At 36.8% G+C, this 27,637-nt stretch overlaps 1 protein-coding gene across 1 annotated transcript; it reads right to left on the bottom strand.

The window, feature by feature from the left end:
• Nucleotides 1–1,053: 1,053 nt before the first annotated feature.
• LOC121970325 (signal peptide peptidase-like 5) lies at nt 1,054–27,637 on the bottom strand. The gene is made up of 14 exons (XM_042520948.1): nt 27,361–27,637; nt 24,859–25,017; nt 24,648–24,759; nt 24,289–24,408; nt 8,963–9,120; nt 8,705–8,887; nt 6,917–6,951; nt 5,979–6,135; nt 4,906–4,959; nt 4,289–4,381; nt 4,067–4,209; nt 2,548–2,618; nt 1,558–1,641; nt 1,054–1,404 (listed from the first exon to the last, which is right to left on the bottom strand). The coding sequence occupies exons 1-14, from the start codon at nt 27,523–27,525 to the stop codon at nt 1,271–1,273; spliced, it is 1,668 nt and encodes a 555-aa protein (XP_042376882.1). The 5' UTR covers nt 27,526–27,637; the 3' UTR covers nt 1,054–1,270.

Raw genomic sequence — 27,637 nt, 5'->3', positions numbered from 1 at the left:
CGTCCACTGCATAAGCATGCTAGATTTAGGGCTGCAAATCAATCGAGTCGGCTCGCGAGCTTTTTGAACCGGCTCGAAAAATATTCGATTTGTATTTGAATTTATCAAAATTCAAGCCGAATTCGAATATGTTCGAACTTTTTTTCAGCACAAATTATATTATTCGAGCCGCTCGCGAACTTTAATATTTATTAATATAAATTAAATATATATTAAATAAATAAATTTCGAGCCTTTCGAACTTATTTTCGAACAATAATTCGAATAGTTTACGAACATGTTCAAATATTTCGAGCCAAACTCGAACTCGAATCGAGCTCGAACTGGACTCGAATCGAGCTCGAACTGAACTCGAATCAAATATTTTGAATTTTTCGAATTTCGAATCGAGCTCGAACTCGAATCAAATATTTTGAATTTTTCGAGTTTCAAATCGAGCTCGAACTCGAACAAAATATTTTGAATTTTTCGAGCTTCGAATCAAGCTCGAACTCAAATATACTTTAAATTTTTCTATATATTCGACTCGATTTGATACGTTTATCCCCTACCTTAGACTATATAACTTAGCACCAAAGCAAGAGTTTTTCGATGATCAGGAGGAACATCTTCGATAACCTCTTGATTCTCACTCTTGCTTCATGCATCAGCGTGAACCAATCCCTAATCCTTTCAAAATTGGCTATGCATACGAACACTCTGGATCAAAGAACTTTCTGGCGGGGTTGTCGTCTTGTCGAGAGGAACCACCGTTACGGTTGCTGTAACGGCTGCTACGATAAATTTAACAGTCTTTAAAATAACACTTGCACAAACCTAACCAATCAAAATTTATCATTAAAATAGAATAAATTAAACCGATATAAAATCACATCAATCGACTGCAAACAATTAGATTTAATTAATTTAATCAAAATCTAAATTTAATAACCGAGATCAAACAGAATAAATTAAAATAATTATTTTTTAAAATTTAATTGATTCAATCGGTTAATTTGATTTAACTAAAATTTCGCTAATCTAAATTTAATTGATTCAATCGGTTAACTGCACTTGAGAAGCAGAATTCGAACTCCTAATTTTAACATCAGAAATGTTGAAAAACATTACATTGGCAAACAAACACTCCTAGTTATTACTATCATGTGTCCAAGTCTATATTCATAAAATCCTTGTGGATCCAATCTGCATCAACCCTAGCACAATGCAGCGCCTCCAGAGGTTCTTGGTGTATGATCTTGTCCAGGACTGAATCCTAAAGCTGTACGTTTCAGTTTCCGATGAAGTTTGCAGATGTTGCCTTCAACTCCTCAGGTTGAATGTGTGGGCAAACTCTGAATGGCTCCCCTCGCGTCCACAAGTTTCCGAGTTCACCTCTTTTCCAACCAAGAGCCAAAAGAGTGCCTGCATAACAGTAGTGGTCTTAGTACAAAATGTTCTAATTAAAATAAATTCCGATCTTCCGGTAGTTGTTGGAACCGTAGTTTCTCAAAGTAATGCTCATGAATGTGTACTGTTAGCCATTAGTCCATTCTGGCTTTGTGTATTTCCACTTACCCAATGTGAATGGCACAATGTAAAGCAGGGCTGGCTGACCATGCCCGTCCATTAGAGTCAAGGCGATGTATGTAACAAGAAGACCTGCAGAACGACATGAGCGCGCACAGCATTTGAGTAATTCTTTAGAGCAGCAGTACATTCGTTCAAAGCAAACTAACTGTCATCTTAGCTTTATTGTTCCTGGTTAATGTTCTCATGGTACATTCAAGAGTTAATTGAACATGATGTAACATCGTATTGTGCTCGTTACTGGCTTCCTGATCAGCCAAGCATAACGAGGTGCATGAACAAGATAGCAACTGACAAAAAAGTTAAACAATTAGATGTAAGAAACACGAGCTACAATGTGCATGAACGGTTAGCCTATGCCCAAGGTCGCACCAAGTTCGATATTCTTGCCATAGATTATGGAGCAAATACCAATGGGATTCAGTTAGGAAGATATTGTTATTTGAGTTGAATCAGTCATATTCTATGTAAGAGTAGGAGTTCAACACTTTTTGATTGAGCAAATGACATAGAAATAGAACTCAGGCTCCATATTGCAACAGCTCATATCGGTAAATTGAAAAATTGGAATAATCTATCCAATCCACAAAAGGGAGCAGAATGGACAAAACTAATTAAAACAGTGAGAAAAATAATGTTAGGATAGCTTTATTACTAAATTAGAATCAAATAAAACAATAGAACAGACGGTAGACAAATATAATGCCTATAGATAAACAGAAGAAAATACCATTCTCGACATAAACATGAACTACATGCAACTAAAAGATAGAGCAGGTATTGGTCATCCATGATGGTCTTTGTTGCGTACACATTGAAACAGATGAGGAAAATGAGTCATTAATTCTTATAAGGGCTTCAGGTTACATCTGAAAGAAGTTGCCTAATTGTTTATATATTTTGCTGAGTTCTGTTAATTGTATAGCTCTGACACATGCAGTTGCTCATATGAGCGACGAAAAGGAGTTATAAAGTTACCAGAACCATAAGCCATCATGGACCACAAGAAGTAACCAGCTCTCAAGCTTTTCTTTCCAGCCCAATCATACCTGAAAATTATATTTGCAGATATTAATGAATTAATAAGTAGAATAAAAATTATAGAAAAAGAAAAAGTATCTCTTACTCTAGATATACTAGAAAAAAGGACCAGATTATGCAATGATGAGAATAAACAAGAATACTTGCCAAAAGCATATGATCCTCTTTTGAATGGCGCATATCGTGGAAAAATAAACAAATTCTATTCACATACAACCATGAATCATTTAATTACTTCGAAAGAATATTCCACGAAAATAGTTTGGATAAATAAGCTTCATGGGCTATTTTCGATTTCTAATAATTACCAAGAATTTGAACATGAAAAAAATCCACTTATAGTAAGGAAAAGAACAATATAATTTGTTAAAATGAAGCATCAAACTTATGGGATCAGCCATAAGTTATTTGGAAGTAGCATATGGTTGTAACTCATTCCCCCTATAAAATATCTTCATAGATAGGGTATACATACATCACTCGTGTCAACACTAGAATCTCCAACCATTTTGCCATACTTCAGTTAGAAATTAGGGGCGACAACTAGTGACTTGATACTTCGGACAACTTAGGCGCTTTTAACGTGATTCCATCACATTCAAACAAGCACTATGATGTTTCAGTCATATCGATGCTACTAACCAAAGGAACTATGCAAAGCCCCTACCATGTCTACTAACCAACCGAACAGAGAGTACATTAGCGGTTAGGAATGACATGTTAGTAGAAATGAGAATTCCAAGCAGACACATTCAATATCTGCATGATAAAAGAAGTTTGGCATATGATGAGAGAGAGTGTTACCACAACCATCAAAATCAAAGAATTGAAGAATATGATTCCAGCAAAAGAATCCAAAGGCCAAATAAAGAACATAAAAACAATAGTCAACAAGGAAAAGGTGAAAGGAAAAGAAAAGGCAAATTATCAGTTAATCCTAAAGTTGGAGAATAACTATAAAAATAAAGAAATCTTCTGGCTAAACTTTCACATGATTTATCAGACCTCCAGACTCTTTCAGTGACCAATCAAAACGGGGTAAGAACTTAAAAAAATCAAATCAAATCAAAAATGGAGATACAATTAAACTTTCTGCTTCTTTTTCATGGTATTTTGAGTTAACATTTATCCCCTTTCAGAAATAAAATAATCCATTAAAAATTATATATATAAGAGCAAAAGATGATATCGCTCACCCCAAACTATCAGTATCGTCGGTCCCACAACAAGATACAAATATATATATATATATATATATATATATATATAGAGAGAGAGAGAGAGAGAGAGAGAGAGGACATCATTCACGTCTAATAAACTCAAAGGTGTCAAAATAAAATCAATTTTAAATATTTATTTTATTTCTCTTATCATATTTTTTGAAAATGAAATTAGAAACTTTTCCCAACCAAACACATTAAATGACAAGGAAATAATGGGAACATTGTTAATTAACCTTAATGAGAATGAAATAATCAGCCCAGGTAAAATGATATCACCAAAACCAATTACGCTGTATCCACCCCATGGATCAAACAAGCGTGGTATCTTAAGTAGCATTGGCACACCATCTTCTGCAGTCCCATCTCCTCGTGCTACCTACAGGAAAAGCGCAATTGTTTTTTTCTTTCACACTAGTAGTCACATAATAAAGTACAAGTAAAAGAATGTCACTTACCACAATCATGACACTTTCATGGAACAACATTGGCGAGAAAAAAACCCAAAAGATATCATACAGGAAGGCACAACCAAGAAGCACTGTTCCCACCTGAATTTCCAATTCCAGAACATAAACATGAGGTCATACACAAACTACAAAACAGTTATGACCAGCAACAATCTGAACTTCAACTAACACAAGTAACTTAATTGGACAGAGGATTGCACATGTACCAGATGAGGAACTGCAAAGAAATTTCTATAACATGGATGAGAACTATATCTCAGATTCCTAAAATAAATTTGAAAAAGCTTCAGATTATTTGACATGAAGTTTACCATATCCAGGAGTATAGATATCAGGTAAATTGGATATGTATAGGACACTCCAAGGACACCTCATGTTTAGTTTTTGCAAGAGCACCATTTACAAGGTAGAAAAAAAGAGTTGAAGATGGTTCAACAAAGTATGTAAAGATACTTGGAGACCAAAAATCTACGCGATAGCATGCAGATTTGTGATTGCAGGCAAATGTTGCATCTTCAGATTGATACTTTGATTAAAAGCCACTAACAACCACAGATTGATTAATTAGATCATTCACAAAGAATCTTAATGAAGAATAAACCTACCTTAAGATTAGATACATGGACGATTTGAAGAACTGTGACAATCAATGCAATGCCCTGAATGACAAGGCAGAAAGTCAGAAATAAACCAATGGCAGTCCAAAACATCAATGCAGAAACTTCAAAAACCAATGACTACTAATGCAATATATTTCTCAATAATTCTGCAAGATTTTCATTTGCAGTCAGGATATCAAAAATCACAACTTGTAATTGAACTTTTTCCAAACGGGATTTTGCACTAAATTCGAATTTTAGGATTTGAGAATACTGTGTTAATGCTTCTTGCCATTTTTCACTCTAAAAAAATCCATAACATATAAAAAATAGCTTTCCAAATGCAGGTAGGAATAATAAAGCTATTTCTACGAGAAGATACTAGAAGTGCAGAACAGAAGTGATTGTAATCCATAATAACCCTTCAGATTTGTGAAAAAAGATTGCCAGGTCTCAGTAAATGCAGGATTCAAGTTTAATTTTAAAATTAAGATAGGTTACATAGGTCATATGGGTATTGTCAAACTTACTGAGAAACAATAAGGAATATGGTACCAGGTAAGTCTTCAGATTGATCCATTGATTCAAAATTATTGACAAAGAAAAAAAAGTAGTAAGGTTTAGCATGGGTACTTCTTGAATCTTGATTTCATATGAATTAACATATGGACATTTACCACGTCCTTTTTATATAGTAATTATTTTGTGATACTAAACAATACACGTTCTCATACCATTCAGTATCTCATTACCGATATTGTTTTGAAATCAATATCATAATAATATTTCAAACTCGTGTAAAACTATTAGAATACAAATCCAGAGCAGATAATCTTACCACTTTCTATTTTGTAGTCTACAACATAAAAGCAGGAGAATAACTAATGATGTCACAGGAGCTAAGCATCTATTTTACGTAAGCCATCCTCAGACTGTTGTTTGTATGAACATGAAGTTTTGCAGCCGCAGCATAAAAAATGTTTACTTTACTGATTGACCAGATTGGAGAGGATCTAAACATGTGCAATTGCAAATGAAATTATGACAAGCCAATGATAAAAAAACAATTGAGAGATTACCATGATATCCTGACCAATCCAGGCAAAGGATGCACCACGATGGGCAGCCCAAACTACAGTGAAGACAATGCAAAATGGAGAAACAGCGAGTGCAAGGTAAGAAGCAGCTCCAAATACAGGAATTTTAATGAACGAGTTTGCAGCATGTTTGAACCACCTGAAAATTTTCATAAATCACAAGTTCTTAATCCATATAGCATAAGAACCAAAATAAGTGTCTAATAGTTTACAAAAAAGGGAAAACTTTGAGTCATCCCCAAATCCAGATATCAAAAAAAATTAGTGGGTTTGGGTGGGTAGATGGAACCAATTAAATTTCTTTAAAACTCTCCTCATTTCTAAGTCCAAATTTAATCAGCTGGAGAAATAATACAAAAAAAAAAAATCCAGGGTAAGAGAATAAAAATTCATTGAGAAAAGTAGAAATTAACAACATGCCAGCCATCAAGCAAACTTTAATTTGTCCTAGGCGTAGGTAGGTTGAAGTTCATAAACTAGTTAAACCATAAATGGGCTTACTTTGTGATGAAATAGTACACGAGACAAAGGAACAAATCAATAGGAAAATTCATGCTTTGTTTCTCATGAAAGAGATCCAATATTGATTTGCAACAAATTTCAATTTTCCCTAGTCAAGGTCCAACAATCTGAGCCTTCATCGGTAGAGATTCCTGATGCTTGAAAAGAAGTTTCAAGAACTCAATAGAGCAACTAATGTTTTCGGTCATTGTGAATCAATAACTTAAATAAGATGACCCAATGATCATACATCATTTACAAAGAAGATAAAATGGGAATAAAAATTTATAAATATATGTAGTAGTGCTATTCTCATCAACAAAACTAGAGAAATATGTAGAAAATCTGAATTGTTGATCAGATTATTTCTTTGCTTCTCTAAAATGAGCCACAACCAAGAAATTTGAGGAAAAGTATACCTAGATAACAAAGCCACCAGGCATGTTTGTAGGCCCTGAATCACAGGAAAGCAACAAAAGTAATATTATAATCCAAAGGTAAGAAAAGTAACTTATAAAGATGCTATGCATGCAATTAAGCTAACTTCATCAGATCATGTGTCCCTTACATCACATATAAAGCGAAGCATTTTTTGCTCTGTTTATCTAAATAAGAAACAATTAATTACACATATTATACAGAAGAAGATGCATCTTGTGGTGTCACAAACACCAAAAACAAAGCAGTTGTAGAAAGAAAGAACCTCAAAAGTTACTTGAATGAGGAAATTAAGAGTGACACGGAAAATTGAAGGCAATCATAAGAATAGGAAACTTGACTTGCAATAACTTTGCCTATAAAAAAAATGCTACCATTAATTTCTGTGTTTGCATTAGATACTGGCCTGGTTCAAGGATATGTATTGACATTATGTTGAAGCAACAACCATAGTGCATTTCTTAGAAATTGGATGCCCGTATACTGTAACAGAACCTTCCTGTTAGAACAGAATATGAAAAAGGACCTCAAGTAAGTCTGGTCGCCTAACTGGTCCGTTGTCCAACAAGATAGGTTTTAACTATTTGACTCGCCTATACAGGCATTTAAGAAAACTAGCTTGTTTCTGCAGCTATGTTATCTTCATGACATTTTAAACATTTTAATACAATGACATTCTGATCATAGCCTGCTAATGAGACTCAATCCTTTTTCTTTGTTGATTTTGCCAGTAAATTGCTGAGAGTAGGCTTTGCCTACCTCATCAACTATCTGAGCTTGCAGGAGTGAAATTAAGTAATTTTAAACTTTCAGCAGAATGACTTAAAAAACAAGCAAACAGGAAGGACAATAAATACACCTGATAACAATGTACCACACTACATCTAGTTTTTCTTTTGTTTTAGAGCATGTGTACTTGAGAAGAAGGGAGCCAAAGTAGAGATAAGGGATGGAAAACAAGTCAAATTCTCTTGTAATGCAGTAGATTTAAATACTAAATTGTAAATTTTTAAAAGTTATTTTAAGTTTTTAAGTTCGCTATATTTTTTGGGGTAAGTCACTCCTCCTAGGAGACTTGGTCTTTATCTTTTCAATTATAATTAAGGTTTGGATTCATAAGGAGTGATATTTCTTTGATTTAATAAAAAAAATCTCTTTTTCTTCTGTGTTAAATCCCCTTTCTTGATGTGGAAATTGGTACTGCGTTCCTGGTACTAGAACCATGTCTACTTGGATAGAAGAAAAAACAAGGGGGAAGGAGGGCAATTTTGGAGTTCCTTTCCCTTTTTTGGTTGACAAAAGAGGGCAGGAAGAGGGAAAAGTCGTGAAAATGTAGTTTCACCCTTCATGTCTTGGGAATAACAAAATCAAATGGTTAGTTTTGTCGGTTTCTTTCATTTTCCCCTTTTTTTCCTCTTTGCAAGTAGGGAAAAGAAAACAAGGAAGCCTCTTTCCTCTCCCTTTCTTCCCCTCCTCTCTTCACTACTATTGTTCCTTCATTTCCTTTCTTTCCCCACTCAAGTTGACACGTCCTTAATTCTTCCCCTTCAACTTTTCCAAATAGTTTGATAGCCCTGATCAGACTGGCTATTTTTGCTATTTTTTTTAATAAATTAAACTTTTTTTACTAATCCTTTCAAAACTATATGCTAAGAAAGCCAGCATTTCAGTTCAAAAGCTGAAACTTATTAAAATCAGGATCCAGCTCTTGTACACAAATCAATAATCACGAAACAAGCAGAGGAATTAAGGATGAGCATGAATAATACCTCTACTCCACCAATGCAAAATAGAACCACCAACAGCTCCAGGAACCAGAATGACATGAGTTTGTAAAGTAATATCAAGAAGCAAGAAGCAATCACAACAAACAACATTGCTGATGTTGTGTTGATCTCAACTACACCACTAGATCCTGTATTTTTCATATTGAGAAACTCCTCTGGTGCATCCTATGATCATTAGTCAATCCATCAAATAAGGAAATCATGACAGGTATGAGCAATATGTGAAAGAAAAATGGGGACCTTCTCCTTCAGTATCTTGTCATTGTCAATTAAAGCTTCCCTGTAGCTCCAAGCTGACCAATATGATGCACACAAGATGGTACCAACTGCCATGAGCCATAGAAAAACTTCTGCTGTATCTACCTCAGGACGGTCAGGGGAATAGATTTGCACAGCAACTGGAATTTTTTTGAAGAAATCGTTTGTGTAACATATCCATTATCAAATGTCAAAAGAGAAATGAGAAGTAATGATGATGTATGGAAGTTAATACACAGCAAGAGGAGCCATGCTTTGTCTAGTAGGAAATTCAAATAATAACATGACACATTCTAAATTATGTTAACGTTGAGTTGAATTTTCATGAATTAGTCTGGAGAAAAATAGATCATCTTGTGTATTTGTAAAATGGACTACAAGTAAAATTGCTAAATTGTTATATTAAAAAAATGTTTGAATCGATCAAAATTGTACAAAATGTATAGGTTTGATCGAATTTTTTTATCCTAGAAGATAAACTTTTATGGGTTTAAAATGGAGGATGGCATCAGGTATTTTGTGTGATCGTAAAGTACCTCTAAAGGTTAAAAGGAAGTTCTAAAAAATGACATTTAGACTTACTATGTTATATGAAGTTGAATGTTGAACTATGAAGCAAGCAAGGAGTCGCAGAGATGAGTATATTAAGGTGGGTGTGTGTATATATAAGGATGGACAAGATAAAAAAAAACGAGAACATTAGAGAGAAAGACGGAATGGAGCCTATTAAGTGAAAACTCCGAGAGACACGTTTAAGATGGTAGGACACGAACTTAAGTGTCTAATAAATGTCTTAATTAAGCAATGTGAGACCATAACAAATACACATTAATAAAGGACAATGAAGATAAAAAAAGACTCGTTTAGTAACGATAAAACAAGATAAAATTTATTTAAATACAGATATTGATATAATAGGGAATCGAGCCCAACGGAGTAGGAAGATCCATATAGCCATTTCACGTAGTGGGACAAAGGCTTCGTTGTTCTTCTTGTTGTTGTTATTGTTGTTATAAGGTAAACTTTTAGGATAAGCTGTTATTAAAACAAATTTTACAAGGTAGAGATTTTGTCATATTTGGCACATGCCAATAAAATATACAACTGTCTTCTTCTCTAATATAGTTTGTCCACCCACATAGAGATGTCAAAACGAGTTGACTAGGCGGCTGTTCAGCTCATTTAAAGAACTAAAATTTACCATTGTTGCAATATTTTTGTTGGAAATTCTATTATTAAAGTTCTTGATTTAGTCATAATTGCAGGAAGATTTTAGGATTGTTTCTTATGCAAATATAGATTGTAAAAGATATACATATCAGGAAAAAATAGGAAAGGTTAATCTGTCAAATATTAACTTTGATTAGTTTCATTATTAGCTTTATTTAGTTTCCTTTTTATTAGTTTCGAATTCTCTCTATAAATAGGAGAGCCTTGTACCAATTCTAGGAGTGTATGAGAAAGAAATTATTTTTCCTCATATTTTCTAAGTTGGTGTCAGAGCCTGTGTTGTTAAAGGTGCGCCCGAGGCGCGCCCAAGGCGCTAGGCGCACAAGGCGCTGGGAAGAACGCCTCTTCCCACGCGAGGCGGGCGTTGTTCGACACGAGGCGCGCCCCTAGGCGCGCCTCGTGTGCCTTTGCACCTCAACGAAGGCGCGATCGATGCGCGATTGAGGCGCCGCGATCGATCGTGAACAAATCTGGATTTTAAACCAAAAAAAACATTCCAAATCAACGTTGTTTGGAATTAGGGCACGGGAAACAGGAGCAGAAAACACAGGAAGGGAGGAAGAGAAGGAAGAAACCTGAACCCATTTCCGTCCGCCGCCGCCATCGCTAAGTCACGCAATCGCTGAGTTGCACTGTCGCCCAAGTATGTTTTCCTTCTTTTTTCTATTTTTTCTGTTCTTCACTTCGTCTTCTTCTTCTTTTTCGTCTGTTATCATCTTCTTCTTCTCTTCGTTTCTTTTTCTTCTTCGTTTCTGTATCTTCTTTTCTTCTGTAGTTCTGTATCTTCTTTTCTTCTGCAATTCTGTATCTTCTTTTCTTTGCTGTGCTCTGTGTTGTTAAAGGCGCGCCTGAGGTGCGCTCAACGCGCAAGGCGCACAAGGCGCTAGGAAGAACACTTCTTCCCACGCAAGGTGGGCGTTGTTCGCCAGGCACGCGCCTAGGCACGCCTCGTGTGCCTTTGCACCTCAATGAAGGCGCGATCGAGGCGTCGCGATCGATCGTGAACAAATCTGGATTTTAAACCAAAAAAAACATTCCAAATCAACGTTGTTTGGAATTAGGGCACGGGAAACAGGGGCAGAAAACACAAGAAGGGAGGAAGAGAACGCAGGAAGGGAGGAAGAAACCTGAACCCATTTCCGTCCGCCGCCGCCATCGCTGAGTCGCGCCATCGCTGAGTTGCGCCGTCGCCCAAGTATGTTTTCCGTCTTTTTTCTGTTTTTTCTGTTCTTCACTTCGTCTTCTTCTTCTTTTTCGTCTGTTATCATCTTCTTCTTCTCTTCTTCTCTTCTTCTCTTCGTTTCTTTTTCTTCTTCATTTTTGTATCTTCTTTTCTTCTGCAGTTCTGTATCTTCTTTTCTTTGCTGTGCTGCTGTCCGATTCGTGTTCTTGCTGTGTTGCTGTCCGGTTTTGTTTTGTTTTGGTTTCCTGTTTTTTAATTTTTGCAGGTTGTGTTTTTGCTTCCTACTGCTGTCCGGTTTTGGATTTTTTGGTACTGTTTTTCCATTTTTATTGGTTCGTATTGGTGCTGCTGTCCAATATTTCATTTTTTTTTACTTTTTTTTCATTTTTTTTTGTCTTATTTTGCTTTTTGTTTTTTACTATTTTGCTATTGCTGGTACTGTACAGTGTTTTTTTATTACTGGTACCATATTGATTTTATTTTATTTTTAATTTTTCAGACTATTTTCTTGTTTCATTATCATGAAAGGTAGTAGTGATACTCCAACATATATATCAAAAGATCCGGGATGGAATTATTTTCAAAGAGTTAATCCGGACAATAAAAATGATTTAATTTGTAACTTTTGTCAAAAAGATACAAAAGCGGGTATCTATCGTGCAAAATAACATCTTGTTCGGGGGTTTCGAAATACTACGACTTGCAAAAAATGTCCGTCTTATGTACGTAAAGAAATTAAACATTTCATGGAGAAAAAGACGGAGAGAAATAATCTTTCTAAACTTGCGACATTGGACTTTGAGGATGTAAACCCTCTTGGTGATGATATTGATATGGATGATATTGGAGCTAAAGTTGTGCCGCCTATAAGTACAAGTACAAGTTCTAGATCAGTGAATATGCAAAAAAGGCCCAGACAAATAGGTCCAATGGATACGTATTTTGCTCTTAATGTACAAAAAAAAATGTTGAAAGTAGAAAGGGTAAAGAAAGACAAACTACGATAAATGAGGCATACAAGAAAGAATTGAGGGAAAAAGTTTGTATGGCCATAACTGAGTGGATGTATGATGCGGCAATTCCTTTTAATGCCGTTAACTATTCAAGCTTCAAAAGAATGTTGGACTTGGTTGGCCAATATGGTATAGGTCTAAAAGGACCTAGTTATCATGAGGTGCGGGTTCCTTTTCTAAAAAAGGTTGTTGATAGTGTGACAAATGATTACATTAAGTCATGTGAAACAGAATGGGCTAAGTATGGTTGTAGTTTGATGGCAGGTGGACAGACAAAGAGAACATTGATTAATTTTTTAATGAATTCTCCTAAAGGTTCAGTTTTCATCGAATCAGTTGATGCTTCTGATTATGCAAAGATTGGAGAGAAAATATTTCAGTTGCTTGATCGATTTGTGGAGCGTGTAGGAGAAGTAATGTTCAAATTGTTACGGGTAGTGCAAGTAACAATGTGCTTGCTGGTAAGAATCTATTTAATTCTTTCTTATTAATATGTTTTTTCTTATATATGTTAAACTTATCTATTTTTCTAACTTCTTTTGTAGAAAAATTATTAGAAGCAAAAAGGCCACACTTGTATTGGACTCCTTGTGTTGCTCACTGCGTCGACTTGATCTTAGAAGATATTGGGAAATTGCCTGATTTTAAAGCAACATTGAAGAAGGCAATGAGTGTGAATGCTTACATTTATGTTCGCCCCGGCATGTTAAATATGTTGAGGCAATTCACAAGACAAAAAGAGCTTTGTCGGACGGGTGTCACAAGATTTGCTACTGCTTTTCTTACGCTTGAAAGGATGCACCTACAGAAGCAAAATTTAAGAAAAATGTTGATTTCAAAGGATTGGATAGAGAGTAAATGGGCAAAAGAAACAGCGGGGAAGAAGGTAGCTAAAATCATCATGACACTTAGATTTTGGAGCAGTATTGTGCATATTTTAAAGATATATGTCCCTTTAGTCCGTGTTCTGAGACTGGTTGATGGCGAAAGAAAACCTGCAATAGTCTATATTTATGAGGCTATGGATTGGGCAAAAGAAACAATTATGAAGGCCTTTAAAGAGAAAGAAGAGAAATACAAAGTAAGTGTTTGAGATCATTGATGCAAGATGAGAATGTCAACTTCATCGGCCGGACATTATTTGAATCCAGAATATTTTTATTCATACACAGATTCAAACATCTGTGGAGAAGTGGTGAATGGTTTGTTTGAAACTATGGAGAGATTGGTTTCAAGCGCTGTCGAGCAAGATAAAATCACTACCCATCTCTCTATATATCGAAAGGCAGAAGGGCTATTTGGGAGGAATGTGGCAATTAGACATAGAAGAGCATTATCTCCAGCAGAATGGTGGGAATGCTATGGAGCAAATACTCCAGAATTGCAAAAGTTTGCTATTAAAGTGCTTAGCCTCACTTGTAGTGCTTCTGGTTGTGAGCACAATTGAAGTGTATTTGAGCAGGTATATAATAAATATAAATGTTTAATACTATTAGTATGTTACTTTTATAAGTAGAAAATATTCTTTGCTATTTTATTATACTTATTGTGATTTTTGACATTTTGTAGATTCACAACAAAAAAAGGAATAAGCTAGCTCAACAGCGTTTAAATGATTTGGTATTTGTGAAATATAATCGTGCCTTAAAACTTCGGTATGATGCACGTGATAAGATTGACCCCATCTCTTTGACAGATATTGATGATAATAATGAATGGTTGATGGGTAGAATGGATGGAGAAAGTGATAATGAAGAAGATGAGTTGGTTTTTGAAGGTGATGATTTAACATGGGATGTCGTTGCTAGGGCTAGTGGAGCTGAAGAGCCTGAATATTGTATTAGAGGAAAAAATATTGCATCCATGACCTCTAGTTCATATGCTAGGCCTAAACAAGTTGAGAAGGGAAATACATCTTCCTCTATGAGACACTCATCTCTAAGACTTAGAGATGAAGAAGAAGAAGAAGAAGAAGAAATTGAATTTGAAGAAGATGAAGATAAAGAAGAAGAAGAATACAATGAGGATGATCTTGAGCTTGATGATTAATTTGACTTATTACGCTTGTTTTGATGAACTTTGTTAGTTTAAATTAGAAAGTTGAAAGTTGAAAGTTTGGAACTTTTATTAATTTTATTATGGTGTTGCTTTGCTTGTCATATTTGATATTGATGTGTGTGGAATATTAATAGTTATCATATTTGACATATTATATGAGTGTGTCAATAGTTTAGTAGTTATCAACCTCATGTTCAAGAGGCGCGCGCCTCGGTCGCGCCTTGCGCCTCGGGCTCTAATAGCCCCTTTGCGCCTCGGTGCACCTCGCGTCTTTAACAACATAGGTCAGAGCAACATTAACATTGTAGTAGCCATGCCAGAAGTCACGTTCGAAACCATTACAATCTCTGCCACTATCACTATCTCGCAACACCATTCCAACTATCATTCGTCCAAATCACCACCATCAATGGTGACAACTTCCTCCGGTGGTCGCAATCCGTCCAAATGTATATCCATGGGCGAAAAATCGGTTATATCACGAGTAACAAGAATACTCTTGCTGTTAATAATCCGCCGCATGCCACATAGGACGCTGAAAACTCCATGGTTATGACATGGCTAGTCAACTTCATGGAGGAGGATATAAGTATCAATTATATGTGCTATCCTACTATAAAAGAGTTGTCGGATAATGTTAGTCAAATGTATTCTGACCTGGGTAACCAATCTCAGGTTTTTGAATTGACTTTAAAGTTGGGAGAAATTCATAAAGGAGATGATTCCATCACCAAATACTTCAATTATTGAAAAGGTTATGGCAGGATCTTGACCTCTTCGGCACATACGAATGGAAATTTGCTGATAACTGCAACCACCACAATAAAACCATGGAAGACAGTCGTATTTATAAATTTCTTATTTGTCTTGTTGTGAGAAGCAAGGGTAGATAAGTCTTTTTATCTTTTGTTAATAAGTTGATGCTTAGGGTTGTGTGGCTATATAAGCATATGTAATTCTCCTGAAATATGATGAATATTAAAAACTCTTTATTTCAACATGGTATCAGAGCCAGGTTCCGATCCCTAACCCTAACCCTAGCCGTTGGCGCATCTTCTTCCTCTTTGCCCTAGCGCCGACCAAGCTTTCCTCTTCCTTTCTTCATCGCGATCTCCTGGCGCCGACCAAGCTTTCTTCCCTTCTCTCTGCCACGTGCAGATTCTCTTCCCGAAGGTGCCCACAAGGTTGCCACCGCCCCAACTTCACCGGCAAAGCTACAGTGATCTGCTGGTCACCGGAGAGCAGCAGCTTCTTCAAACTGCTGTGAATTCCTGCACTTCACCTTCTCTCGAATTCTTTTTCTTCAGCCTAGTCTCCTGCCGCCGCCTCTTCCAGAAAAATTTTAATGGCGGACAACACTAGCGAAACCTCGGGGATTTCTGCGAACCCTATGTCTTCTTCAGGACAGGTACAACCAGTTTTCACAATGGCAAGCACTGGAGGGTCCGGTCTTCAGATAGTATCAGAAAAATTGTCTGAGACAAATTATGCATCTTGGGCAGTTGCTGTTGAACTTTATGTCGAAGGCCATGATAAACTTGATATTCTTCATGGCACTAAAGTGAAACCAGATGAAAAGGATCCTAGTTTTCGCACTTGGCGACGTGACAATATTCAATTGATGACTTGGATGCTTAACTCTGTTAATTCTAGCATCAAACAAGTCATTCTTCATAACAAAACAGCGTACGACATGTGGAAGACATTGGAGCAGATGTATGGACGTCGACATGATATGCTGCGTACTTATCAGATCAGCAGTCGAATTTTCAAACTTGAACAAGGTTCTATGTCAGTCACCAATTATTTTGCTACTCTGAAGGGACTGTGGGATGAGTTTGACTACTACCGGATGGAAAATTGGAGTTCCACTGATGATCATCAGAGATATTTAAAGCTTCTGGAAAAAGACAGAATTATTAAATTTTTAGATGGACTTACTGCAGAGTTTGAGAGTTTAAAAGGGCAAATTCTTGGTCTTGATCCTACTCCTCTAGAACAGGTTTACTACAAAATTCTAAGTGAAGAAGGTAGAAAAAGGACCATGAACAACAAGGGGATTTCCACTGGAGGTACTCCGATTGGGGAGACCTCTGTTTTTATTAGTTCTGCAAACAAGTTTCGGCCTGGGGGGAACTAAAAGACAAGGGAACAGATTTTGTCGGCACTGCAAGAGAACTAATCATGATTCAGATTTCTGTTGGGAAAAATATCCGGAAAAGAAACCTGAAAAATTTAAGCACAATGCTAAGAAGGCTCCTAATAGTAGTAATATTGCTATCCAAAAGTTAGAAAGTGAAGAGACTATTGGTTCCTCTGTGTCCTCTATCACGGGATTGTCTTCTACTGATATTGTTAACCTCCAGCATCTTCTCTCTCGGCTTCAGGCTTCATCTTCAGCCTCTACTCCTGCAGATTCTACTCCATTTTAAGCGCACACAGGTATCCGTGGCCTGGGATTAAGTGTTACTGGTCCCAGTTCTTACAGCCCCTGGGTCATTGATTCAGGAGCTACGGATCACATGACAAATGCTGCTAACTCCTTTATTTCTTATCCTTTATCCTCTGGGCAGGAGAAAGTGATCATTGCAGATGGAACCAAAGCCACTGTTGCTGGCAAAGGTTCCATAAAACTTACAGATCATTTTTTCCTATCCTCTGCACTTCACGTTCCTTCCGTCTCTATTAATTTACTTTCTGTTAGTAGCATTACTAAACAACTACACTGCTCCGTAACCTTTTTCCCTGATCATTGTGTCTTCCAGGATCTCGAGACCAAGCAGACGATTGGGACTGGCCGTGAAGTAGGAGGTCTTTATTATTACCAGCTTGAAACAACATCTGCTCTGAAATCTGCAGCCAAGTGTTTGGGAACTAAGCATCAAGAAATTCTTTTATGGCATTCTCAGTTGGGACATTTGTCGTTTCAGTCTTTGAAAATTTTATTCCCTAGTCTGTTCCTTTCTGTTTCTCTTCAGTCATTTCAATGTGAAATCTGTCAATTATCCAAACATTGTAGAACACATTTTTCTGAGTCTTTAAAGAAGAGTTTGTCTCCATTTGATCTTGTTCATTCGGATGTGTGGGGGCCCTCTCCTGTGACTTCTTTGGATGGCTATCGATATTTTCTATCTTTTATTGATGACTACACCCACTGTACATGGCTGTATTTGATGAAAACCAGGGAAGAAGTTCCTCGTCTCATTCAAAATTTTTGTAGAATGGTTGAAACCCAATTTCACTCAAAGGTGAAGATTCTTCGTTCTGACAATGCCCGTGAGTACTTTGCACAGTCTCTAAATACTTTTCTTGAGGACTCAAGAATTCTTCATGAGTCATCTTGTCCCTACACACCACAACAAAATGGAGTGGACGAGAGAAAAAATCGTCATATTCTTGAAACAGCCCGTGCACTATTAATTCAACGTCACTTACCCAAATATTTCTGGGTTGATGTTGTTCTTGCCGCTGCTTATCTCATCAATCGATTGCCATCTAAAGGTCTCGGGAACCGGTGTCCTCTCACTATTCTTCATCCTAGCGTAGAGTTGTTCTCCCTTACACCTTGGGTTTTTGGTTCTCTTTGTTTTATACATGTTCCTGGTCCCAAATCCTCTAAACTTGATCCTCGTTCTATACAAGGAGTTTTTATAGGGTATTCCACTTGCCAGAAAGGCTACAAGTGCTTTGATCCCATTACTAGGACGAGATATATCTTGAAGGATGTTACTTTCTTTGAGTCTGAGTCCTATTATTATCCTCAGTCTCATCCTCAGGGGGAGAATATTACCTCTTCCTTTGTGCCTCAAGTGGTTCCTCAAGTGGTTTCTTCTCCTATTCCACTGGATGTCATAGAAAATAGAAAAGATGCCCTATCACCGGGAAAAGATGCTCCATCACTGGGAGCACAGTCTTCACCAGATATTATTACTTATAAACGACGAAGACACAAGCAAGAACCTCCTATGGATCGGCTGGTTGAATCGGATGCTCTAGCTCCTGATCCTGTGAAGCAGTTATCCTCATCAGTTGAGCCAACCACACCTCTAAATATGAACGAGCTGGGCCTTCCGGTTGCTGTTAGAAAAGGTGTCAGGTCATGTACTCAACATCCTATCTCCAACCATGTTTCATACTCTCGTTTGTCTCCTTCATATCATGCATTTGTTTCACAATTATCAAACCATGCTATACCTTCTTCCTATTATAAAGTTGTAAGGGATTCAAGGTGGCAGGAAGCAATGAACGAAGAAATGGAGGCTCTTAACAAAAATGGTACTTGGGAATTAGTTGATCCCCCAAAGGGGAAGAACTTGGTTGGTTCTAAATGGGTCTATGCTATCAAGTATAACTCAAAGGGTGAAGTGATTAGATATAAAGCCAGACTTGTTGCCAAGGGATTCACCCAAACATATGGGGTAGATTACTTGGAAACTTTCGCACCAGTTGCAAAGCTGAACTCGGTCAGGGTAATTCTTTCTCTTGCTGCTCAATATGATTGGCCTCTATTTCAGTTAGATGTTAAAAATGCCTTCTTGAATGGTGACCTTTATGAAGAAGTATACATGTTGCCACCGCCTGGAATTGAAACAAAAGGAAAGGTTTGCAAGCTAAGAAAAGCTTTGTATGGGCTTAAACAATCTCCCAGAGCATGGTTTGATAGGTTTTGCAAAGTCATGATATTGTTTGGTTTTAAATAAGGGAATGCTGATCATACACTCTTTATAAAAAGGAAAAAGGACAGCACTACCATTCTTTTGGTTTATGTTGATGATATGATAGTTACAGGGGATGATGAGGTAGAAATCCAGGCTCTTAAGTCCAAGTTAACATCAGAATTTGAAATTAAAGACCTTGGATCATTGAAGTACTTCCTGGGTATTGAAGTCGCTCGATCAAAGGAAGGAATCTATGTATGTCAGAGAAAATATGTGTTGGACTTACTCAAGGAGACAGGGAAGCTGGGTTCTCGGCCAGCGTCTACTCCTATAGAAGTAAATCATGATCTTACTAGTTCTAGTGGGGAAGATCTTACAAGTCTGGAAAAGGGAACGTATCAACGGCTGGTTGGAAAATTACTCTATTTATCTATGACTAGGCCTGACATCACCTATGCTGTTAGTGTAGTAAGCCAGTACATGCATGCTCCTAAAACTATCCACATGAAGGTTGTTGACAGGATTCTAAGGTACTTGAAATCATGTCCTGGAAAAGGCTTGCTGTTTAAAGGAGGTGGTGATCTGAAGGTGGAATGCTATTCTGATGCAGACTGGACTGGTTCTCGAGATGATAAAAGGTCCACTTCTGGCTATTGCACTTTTTTGGGAGGAAACTTGGTAACTTGGAGGAGTAAGAAACAAAATGTTTGTGCACGGTCTAGTGCTGAAGCTGAATATCGAGCCATGGCACATGGTCTTGCAGAGATGTTGTGGCTGAGTTTTCTGTTGACGGACATAGGATTAAAGGTTGAATTACCTCTCAGGTTGTATTGCGACAACAAGGCAGCAATCAATATTGCAAATAATCCAGTACAACATGACCGAACTAAACACATTGAGATTGACCGTCACTTTATTCGGGAGAGACTTGATTCTGGAGAGCTATGTCTGCCTTATGTTAAGTCTGAGGATCAACTTGCTGATATGTTTACAAAAGCTATACCCCAAGTTGTGTTTGACTCTTCTCTTAGCAAGTTAAACATGTTTGATATATATATTCAACTTGAGGGGGAGTGTTGTGAGAAGCAAGGGTAGATAAGTCTTTTTATCTTTTGTTAATAAGTTGATGCTTAGGGTTGTGTGGCTATATAAGCATATGTAATTCTCCTGAAATATGATGAATATTAAAAACTCTTTATTTCAACATGTCTCAATGTCGAATTTGATGATGTACGAGGAAGGATTATTGAGAGACCTCCTCTCTCATCCATTGATGAAGTATTTGCTAAAGTCAAAAGAGAAGAAAGTCGAAGGAGTGTCATGGTCGAAAAAAGGAGTGTCAGTGAGTCAATTGAAAATTCTGCCTTATTTACTGATGCTACCTACAAGGCTGCAAATTACCAGCGTAGATCTGATGATAAGCCACGGGTTTGGTGCGATTTCTATAACAAACCTTGCCATACATGCGAGATAAGTTAAAAAATTCATCACAACCTGCCAACCGGAAAAGAAGCAAGCAAGGAGAGAAAAATCATGGAATTCCTACCAATGAAGTCAACTCAGGTCCCTTTAACAAAAAGCATATGGATCAACTCTTGAAGCTAATAAAATCCAGCATCTCATCTGGTATTCCTAGTGTTTCCTTAGCACAACCCGATAGCCACCCAACTTTTCTTCTCTCATGTTCAAACTCCTCTCCGTGGATCATAGATTCTGGAGTCACAGACCACATGTCTAGTTGCTCTCACTTACTTGATACTTATGCCCCTTGTTCTGGAAATGAGAAAATTAGAATTGCAGAAAAAAGATTTATTAAACTGACCGAAAAAAATCAATTTCAATTTTGTTCTTCATGTTCCTAAATTAGCCTGCAACCTTTTGTCTATTAGTAAACTATCTAAAGATTCTAATTATTGTATTATATTTCTTGAATCACATTGTGAATTACAGGACCAGAACTCGGGGATGATGATTGGGCATGCTAGGATGATTGAAGGTCTTTACATTGTGAAACTTGTTTTTTTGCAAAATTTCATCGTTCAACTTATTTGCCAAAAAATTACCAGGCCTACAAACCTTTTTATTTGATTCATAGTGATGTTTGAAACCATCTAAAATTACTACTCTTTTTGGAAAAAGGCGATTTGTAATATTTATTGATGACCATACATGTTTACGTTGGATTTATCTCATAAATAAAAAATCTGAAGTGAGAAATTTGTTCAAAAATTTTTACACTATGATTGAAAATCAATTTCAAACCAAAATTTGTATTCTACATTCTGACAATGGAACATAATATTTTGATGAGCACTTGGGTAATTTTTTGAATGAAAAAGGCATTTTTCATCAATCTACTTGCTGGGATACCCCTAAAAAAAATGATATTGCAAAACGAAAAAATAAACATTTATTTGAAATAGCACGTGCCATAATGGTTTATATGAATGTTCCTAAGTATTTATGGGATGAAACAATTTTAACAGCTTCTTATTTGATAAACAAGATGCCTACTAAGGTGTTAGAATACAAAACACCTCTTGATTGTCTTAAAAAAAAATTCCATGAAATTAGATTGTTTTCTGATTTATCTATCAAAGTTTCTGGATGTACTGTCTATGTTCATGTTCCATGTCAATTTCGTTCAAAACTTGAACCACGTACTATAAAATGCATATTCTCAGGTTATTCGTTAAACAAAAAGGGGTATAAGTGTTTCAATCCTCAAATAAAAAATCCTTTTGTGAGCATGGATGTGTCTTTTTTAGAAACAAAACCCTATTTTACCAAAAATTCTCTTCAAGGAGAGACAAGTGAAGTAAATGACAATTTTTGGGACATTTCTATCCCACTTCCCAATATCATTTTTCTGGCCAATCTTGAAAATAATCACCTACCTCTAGTGTCTAGTATTGGAGACTCTCGATCAAGGGGAGAAATACTACAAATTGATTGTTGCGATCTAAATTCTGAACTTCAGGTTTATACTAGGAAGAGATTTCATCTGAGGAACAACAACTCGAATGTCAAGCCTGCACAACACCAGTCTGAAAATCCAAGCTCTGGCACCAAAATTTTAGATAACCCTATCCCAAGTTGATGTTCCTATAGCAATTAGAAAAGGAGTCCGAAATTGCACTAATCATCCTATTGCAAATTATCTTTCGTATCAAAGACGGTAAAAAAAAAACCATGGATTTCACACTTGTTTGTTCCAAGGAATATACAGGAAGTGTTGGATGATCCAAGTTGGAATTTAGCTGTCATGGAAGAGATGAATGCTTTAAGGAGAAGTGGCACTTGGGAGATAGTTGATCTAGGCAAGAAACGAGTTGGGTGTAAATGAGTGTTTACAATAAAATGTAAAGCTGATGGAAGCATTGAAAGGTACAAGGCTAGATTAGTGGCTAAAGGCTTCACTCAGACTTATGAAATTGACTATCAAGAGACTTTTGTTCCAGTTGCTAAGATAAACTCTATCAAAATCCTGTTATCTCTTGCAATAAATTCAGATTGGCCTCTACATCAACTTGACATTAAAAACACATTTCTCAATGGTGATCTAGAAGAGGAGGTGCTCATGAGCCTACCGTCGGGATTTGAGAAGAGACTTGGCAGAAAAAGTGTACAAATTAAACAAGGCATTATATGAACTCAAACAGTCACCAAGAGCATGGTTTGAACGCTTTGGAAAGGTTGTTGTTAGTTATGGCTTCTTGCAGAGTCAAGCAGATCACACAATATTTTATAAAGATTCAAAAAAGGGTAAAGTTGTTGTTTTGATTGTTTATGTTGATGACATTATCTTAACTGGCGATGATGAAATAGAATTAGCAGTCTAAAGAAGAGACTCACAAAAGAATTTCAAATTAAGGATATGGGAGTCGTCAGGTATTTTCTCGGAATGAAATTTGTAAGGTCCAAGGAAGGCATATTTGTTAATCAAAGAAAATATATTCTTGATCTCCTTGGAGAAACAGGTTTGCTTGGGTGTAAAATGGTTGAAATTGAACCTAACTTGAAGTTACAAGCTGGTAGGGTTGAAGAAATGAAGGACAAAGACCTATATTAAAGACTCGTAGGAAAATTGATTTACTTATCTCATACACGGCCTGATATCGCTTTCACAATTAGCATGGTAAGTCAGTTCATGCACTCACCAAGAGCAGAACATTTCGAGGCCGTCTATAGGATATTGAGATATTTGAAAGGAACTCCAAGGAGAGGTTTATTATTCAAGAAACATGGGCATCTTCAAGTCGAAGTCTACACAGATGTAGACTGGGCAAGGAGTGTTACGGACATGAGATCAACATCAGGCTATTGTTCCTTTGTTGGTGGAAACCTAATTATATGACAAAGTAAAAAAACAAAATGCGATAGCCAGAAGAAGTGTTGAAGCAGAATTCAGAGTTGTTGCTCATGAAATCTGTGAGATGATGTGGATCAAAAGAATTCTTGAGGAATTGAAGCTTTCTTACCCAACTCCTATGAAGGTTTATTGTGACAACAAAGTTGTTATTTCCGTAGCTCATAATCTTGTTCTTCATGATCGCATAATGCATATAGAAGTGGATAAATATTTCATCAAGGAGAAAATCAATACTAAAATAATATACATGACATATATTCCAACAGATGAACAATTAATTGATGTACTAACGAAGAGCCTACACAAGAAACAATTTGATAAGCTGACTAGCAAGCTGGCTATAAAAGATATCTACAAACCAGCATGAGGTGGAGTGTTGGAAATTCTGTCATTAAAGTCCTTGATTTAGTCATAATTGTAGGAATATTCCAGGATCATTTCTTATGAATATATAGATTGTAAAAGATATACATATCTGGAAAAAATAGGAAAGGATAATTTGTCAAATATTAGCTTTGACTAGTTTCCTTATTAGCTTTATTTAGTTTCCTTTTCATTAGTTTCCTTTCTATTATAAATTCTCTCTATAAACAAGAGAGCCTTGTACCAATACCAGAGTGTGTGAGAAAGAAATTATTTTCTCTCATATTTTCTAAGTTGTAAGCAGATTAACGAGGAAATACAGATATTTTATACTTTGGTTTGTAAATTAGACAAGAGACAGAAAATTTTGTTTTATCTAAAACATGAAGACTATACTTAGAAGTCTATATGTCATACTTAAGAGAACTTACCTGAGGAACCAAGTTGAAGAGCCCTTTCTAAGCTTGCACCTGCATCTTGTGGAAGCATTACGGCAGGAATCGTTATATTTAAATCACTTTCGTTTGGATCACAAACCATCTTGTATAATTCTGTCAATCAAATGCCAAGATATCAACGAAAATTCAAAATCTTATAGATGGACCAAAATTTGAAATCTTCAACACATCTTGGCTGGCCACATTAAAGTGAAGGAAATTTTAATAATGATAATAAAGCAAAATTCAGATGAAAATAATGCAATAGTCATTCACTCTTCATATATACAACAGAATTACTCCTCCATTAAGGTTCTTTTTTTCACTAGCTAGAGATTAGGAGCTGCATTCACCTCTGCGATTGTTTATAATTAGTATAGCAGATGCTCCAGCAGCTTCGGCAATTTTTGCCTTTGTTGTGAATTTGCATTTCCCCCTGTGTACTAGTAGGACATCCCCAGCAAGCTAAGAAAATGAAGTTCCAATGCATAACCCCAGGATCAATGTCAATATGGTTTTTATGCATGAATTTGAGAAGAGTACATGATGAAAAGAAATAAAAACCTTTTCCTTCAGTTCAGTGCAGCAATCAGAAGGATCTGAAAGGGAAAGATGAGTACGGCTAGAATGCTTCTCTTTTGACACTATTCTACTGCCAAATCGAGCACCAACACCAACAAATTCACTATCTTCAGTGTTGTTAACCCAGATTGGCACTTTCACCTGGTATGAAATGCAAGAGAAAAAAAAAGTTGTTATTCAGTACAAGAGGGGGCATGTGATACCTTGCATAGTCGAGTAATACAGAACAAGAGATAAAGCAGTCCTTGTGAACTATTATACTAATAATTATTTTAATCCACCTTCTCAATCTAGACCACGGGCATCTCAAAAAGTAGCTAGACAAGATGTTAAACAAAGAAATCAGTATGTTGATCTCAAGGCAGGTAGAGTTTTACTTTAGTCAAACATAACATCTCAAACTGTTTTGTTTGCTTTATGAAAGACTGAATTGCAATATTGAAGCTTCCTCCATGATATCCTGTGTCTTTTGAGAAGAATCCCATTTGGAGCTATAAACTATCTCTGCTGGAAACCTGATGTAGCTAGGAAGCAAATGTATCCATAAATGCATGTTGGACTCCAAAAGTTGTGGGCAATCCAATAGCTCATGCACCCATCATAACCACACCAACAGCCTATATGATTTTCTCACTTCTAGTGGGCATAATAATGCTTCTTCTCTCAAAGAATTGTCTTATTCAGGCATTCATTCTAACACAACAAAGACTATAGTGCCCTTGGAACCTTTTTTCAGCAGTTGGCCGATTGCAAGAACTTAAGATCTACTATCTGCTTTCCAAAATACCAAGAGACACTTCTAGAGTAGGGAAGAATCAAAAATCTTTTCAAGCACATCAAATCTGATCAACATCCCAACCTTTGCAATGCCTTGGAGACCCTTACATGATAAGGATAGCTGAAAACCCTTTTTAGGTGTTTAATCGACTGAAGGGACTTGGGATGAACTATACAACATTCGTGCAATATGCAAGACATCCTCACAGAAGAGGGATTCCTTGGAGATAATTTTTAGGCAGTGGATCAACGATGGGCGCCTAATATGTAGTATATGAAATCTGCACGATACAACTGAAACTCTTACCGGGTACGGATGGCCTGGGCTCTTGGGAGTTAGGATTGCAGCCATGTGTATCCTAAAATCCCAAGAAAAGGATCGACTGACTCATGGGGATCCATGCTTGCAATGTAATAAGCACCAACCCACCATGTCCTTACCTGAAGTGCCATTAGGGTGTAGGCTCATTAAGAAACAAATCAGCTTATGGGCGCACACTATAAATGTGAATAGTCAGCTCATAGGATCCAAGCTTGTGAAGTGGTCAACTAGATGCAAAGTCCATGCATATAATGCAATTGATTCACTCGCAAGATCCAAGATTGTAAGTAATTGTATTAGGTTAGTGCATGTATTATGATTGGTAACTCCACATGGCAACATCTCAAGTCAAACTCACTTCGGCTATGTTTACTTGGATGAAAAGTTAGGAGGGGAGATAAAAGAGCACAAACTTACATATTGGGTTCCATCATCTTGTAAAACTTGTGTGTTACTTTCACTTCTCTCCCTCACATTTTCAATCCCAGTATACTGACCTTAAAGATTGGCTGAAGTTGAGCTTGAGGATGGAGGATAGGACTAAACTTCAAATTCACAATTTGCAACTTGTTCAAACACATGAATAGTCCACATGTACCATTAAGACAAATACTGGTGGTAAAGATATTGGTACTTGGCAAAATTACCATGGATTAAATCTCACTTCTGTATTAGTGTGCAAGATTTTGCTACCTAATGACAGTTGTAATTTAACAAAAAAAAACATTATGCAAAAATACGACCATTAATGATGAAGTCGAAGTTGGCCAAGATAGCAAAATCTTTTTTTTTTTTTTTTTGAGAAGACTGAAAGTTTTTTTACCTACGCTCATGTTACCACCTCCGCCTCTAGAAATTCACATTCTGCCATCCAAAACCTCACACTCTTGCTAAGATGGATAAGGAAATAAGGTCAAGGTGATACAATTAACCCAAAAGTAGGCGGAGAAACGCCTGCGAAGACATCAATAATATTGAAAAATGAATTACGATTAAGGGAAAGCTTGACATATTAATCACCGAACAGGAATAGGAAGTTAAAAAACACCCACAAGCTCATAGTCTTCATAACTTATCCACCACAGGCAGAGTCGAAAATCACAGAGCCTCCTTTTTAACTTTTTCCAACACACAAGTCACAACACAGAACTCATTCCATTTGAAGAGCCCAAAAGTTGAAGATTCAAGGCATCACCAAGGTTGTCAAGCCAAAAAAAAAAAATAAGACGAAAAAAACTGCGAAGACCCAATCTCCTCACCTGCAACCATCCTAACCCGAGGAAAAAACTTGCAAAACCCGAAAACCGTCGGTGCTCACCCGTCGACAAACCGACGTATTCCAGCGTACCAAGAAACATAAGAAAGGAACCTAGGACGGAACTTACCAGAATAAATTTGTTGGAGCATCCGGGCCGCTTGGGGATGTCGTCGTCATCATGCACGATATCGCCAGCGAGGACCGATCCAGGAACGAGCAGCACCAGCGTCAAAGCCCAGAAAAGCCTCCCGAAATCCATCAACGACCCGACTGCTCGTGAAGGACGAAGCATCGATGAGCAGACGAATCGAGGAAGGGGGCGAGGCGAGGGAGAGGACGGAGGATCCGCGCGCGGTTCTCGAGCCAGAAGTCTTCGTCGCGTTCGTAGCGATTGACATTTTGGG

The sequence above is a fragment of the Zingiber officinale genome, chromosome 4A, assembly GCF_018446385.1.
Source record: "Zingiber officinale cultivar Zhangliang chromosome 4A, Zo_v1.1, whole genome shotgun sequence".
Taxonomy (NCBI): Eukaryota; Viridiplantae; Streptophyta; class Magnoliopsida; order Zingiberales; family Zingiberaceae; genus Zingiber; species Zingiber officinale.
The sequence above is the reverse complement of the archived record's forward strand: the minus strand, read 5'-3'. Positions and strand labels throughout refer to the sequence as shown.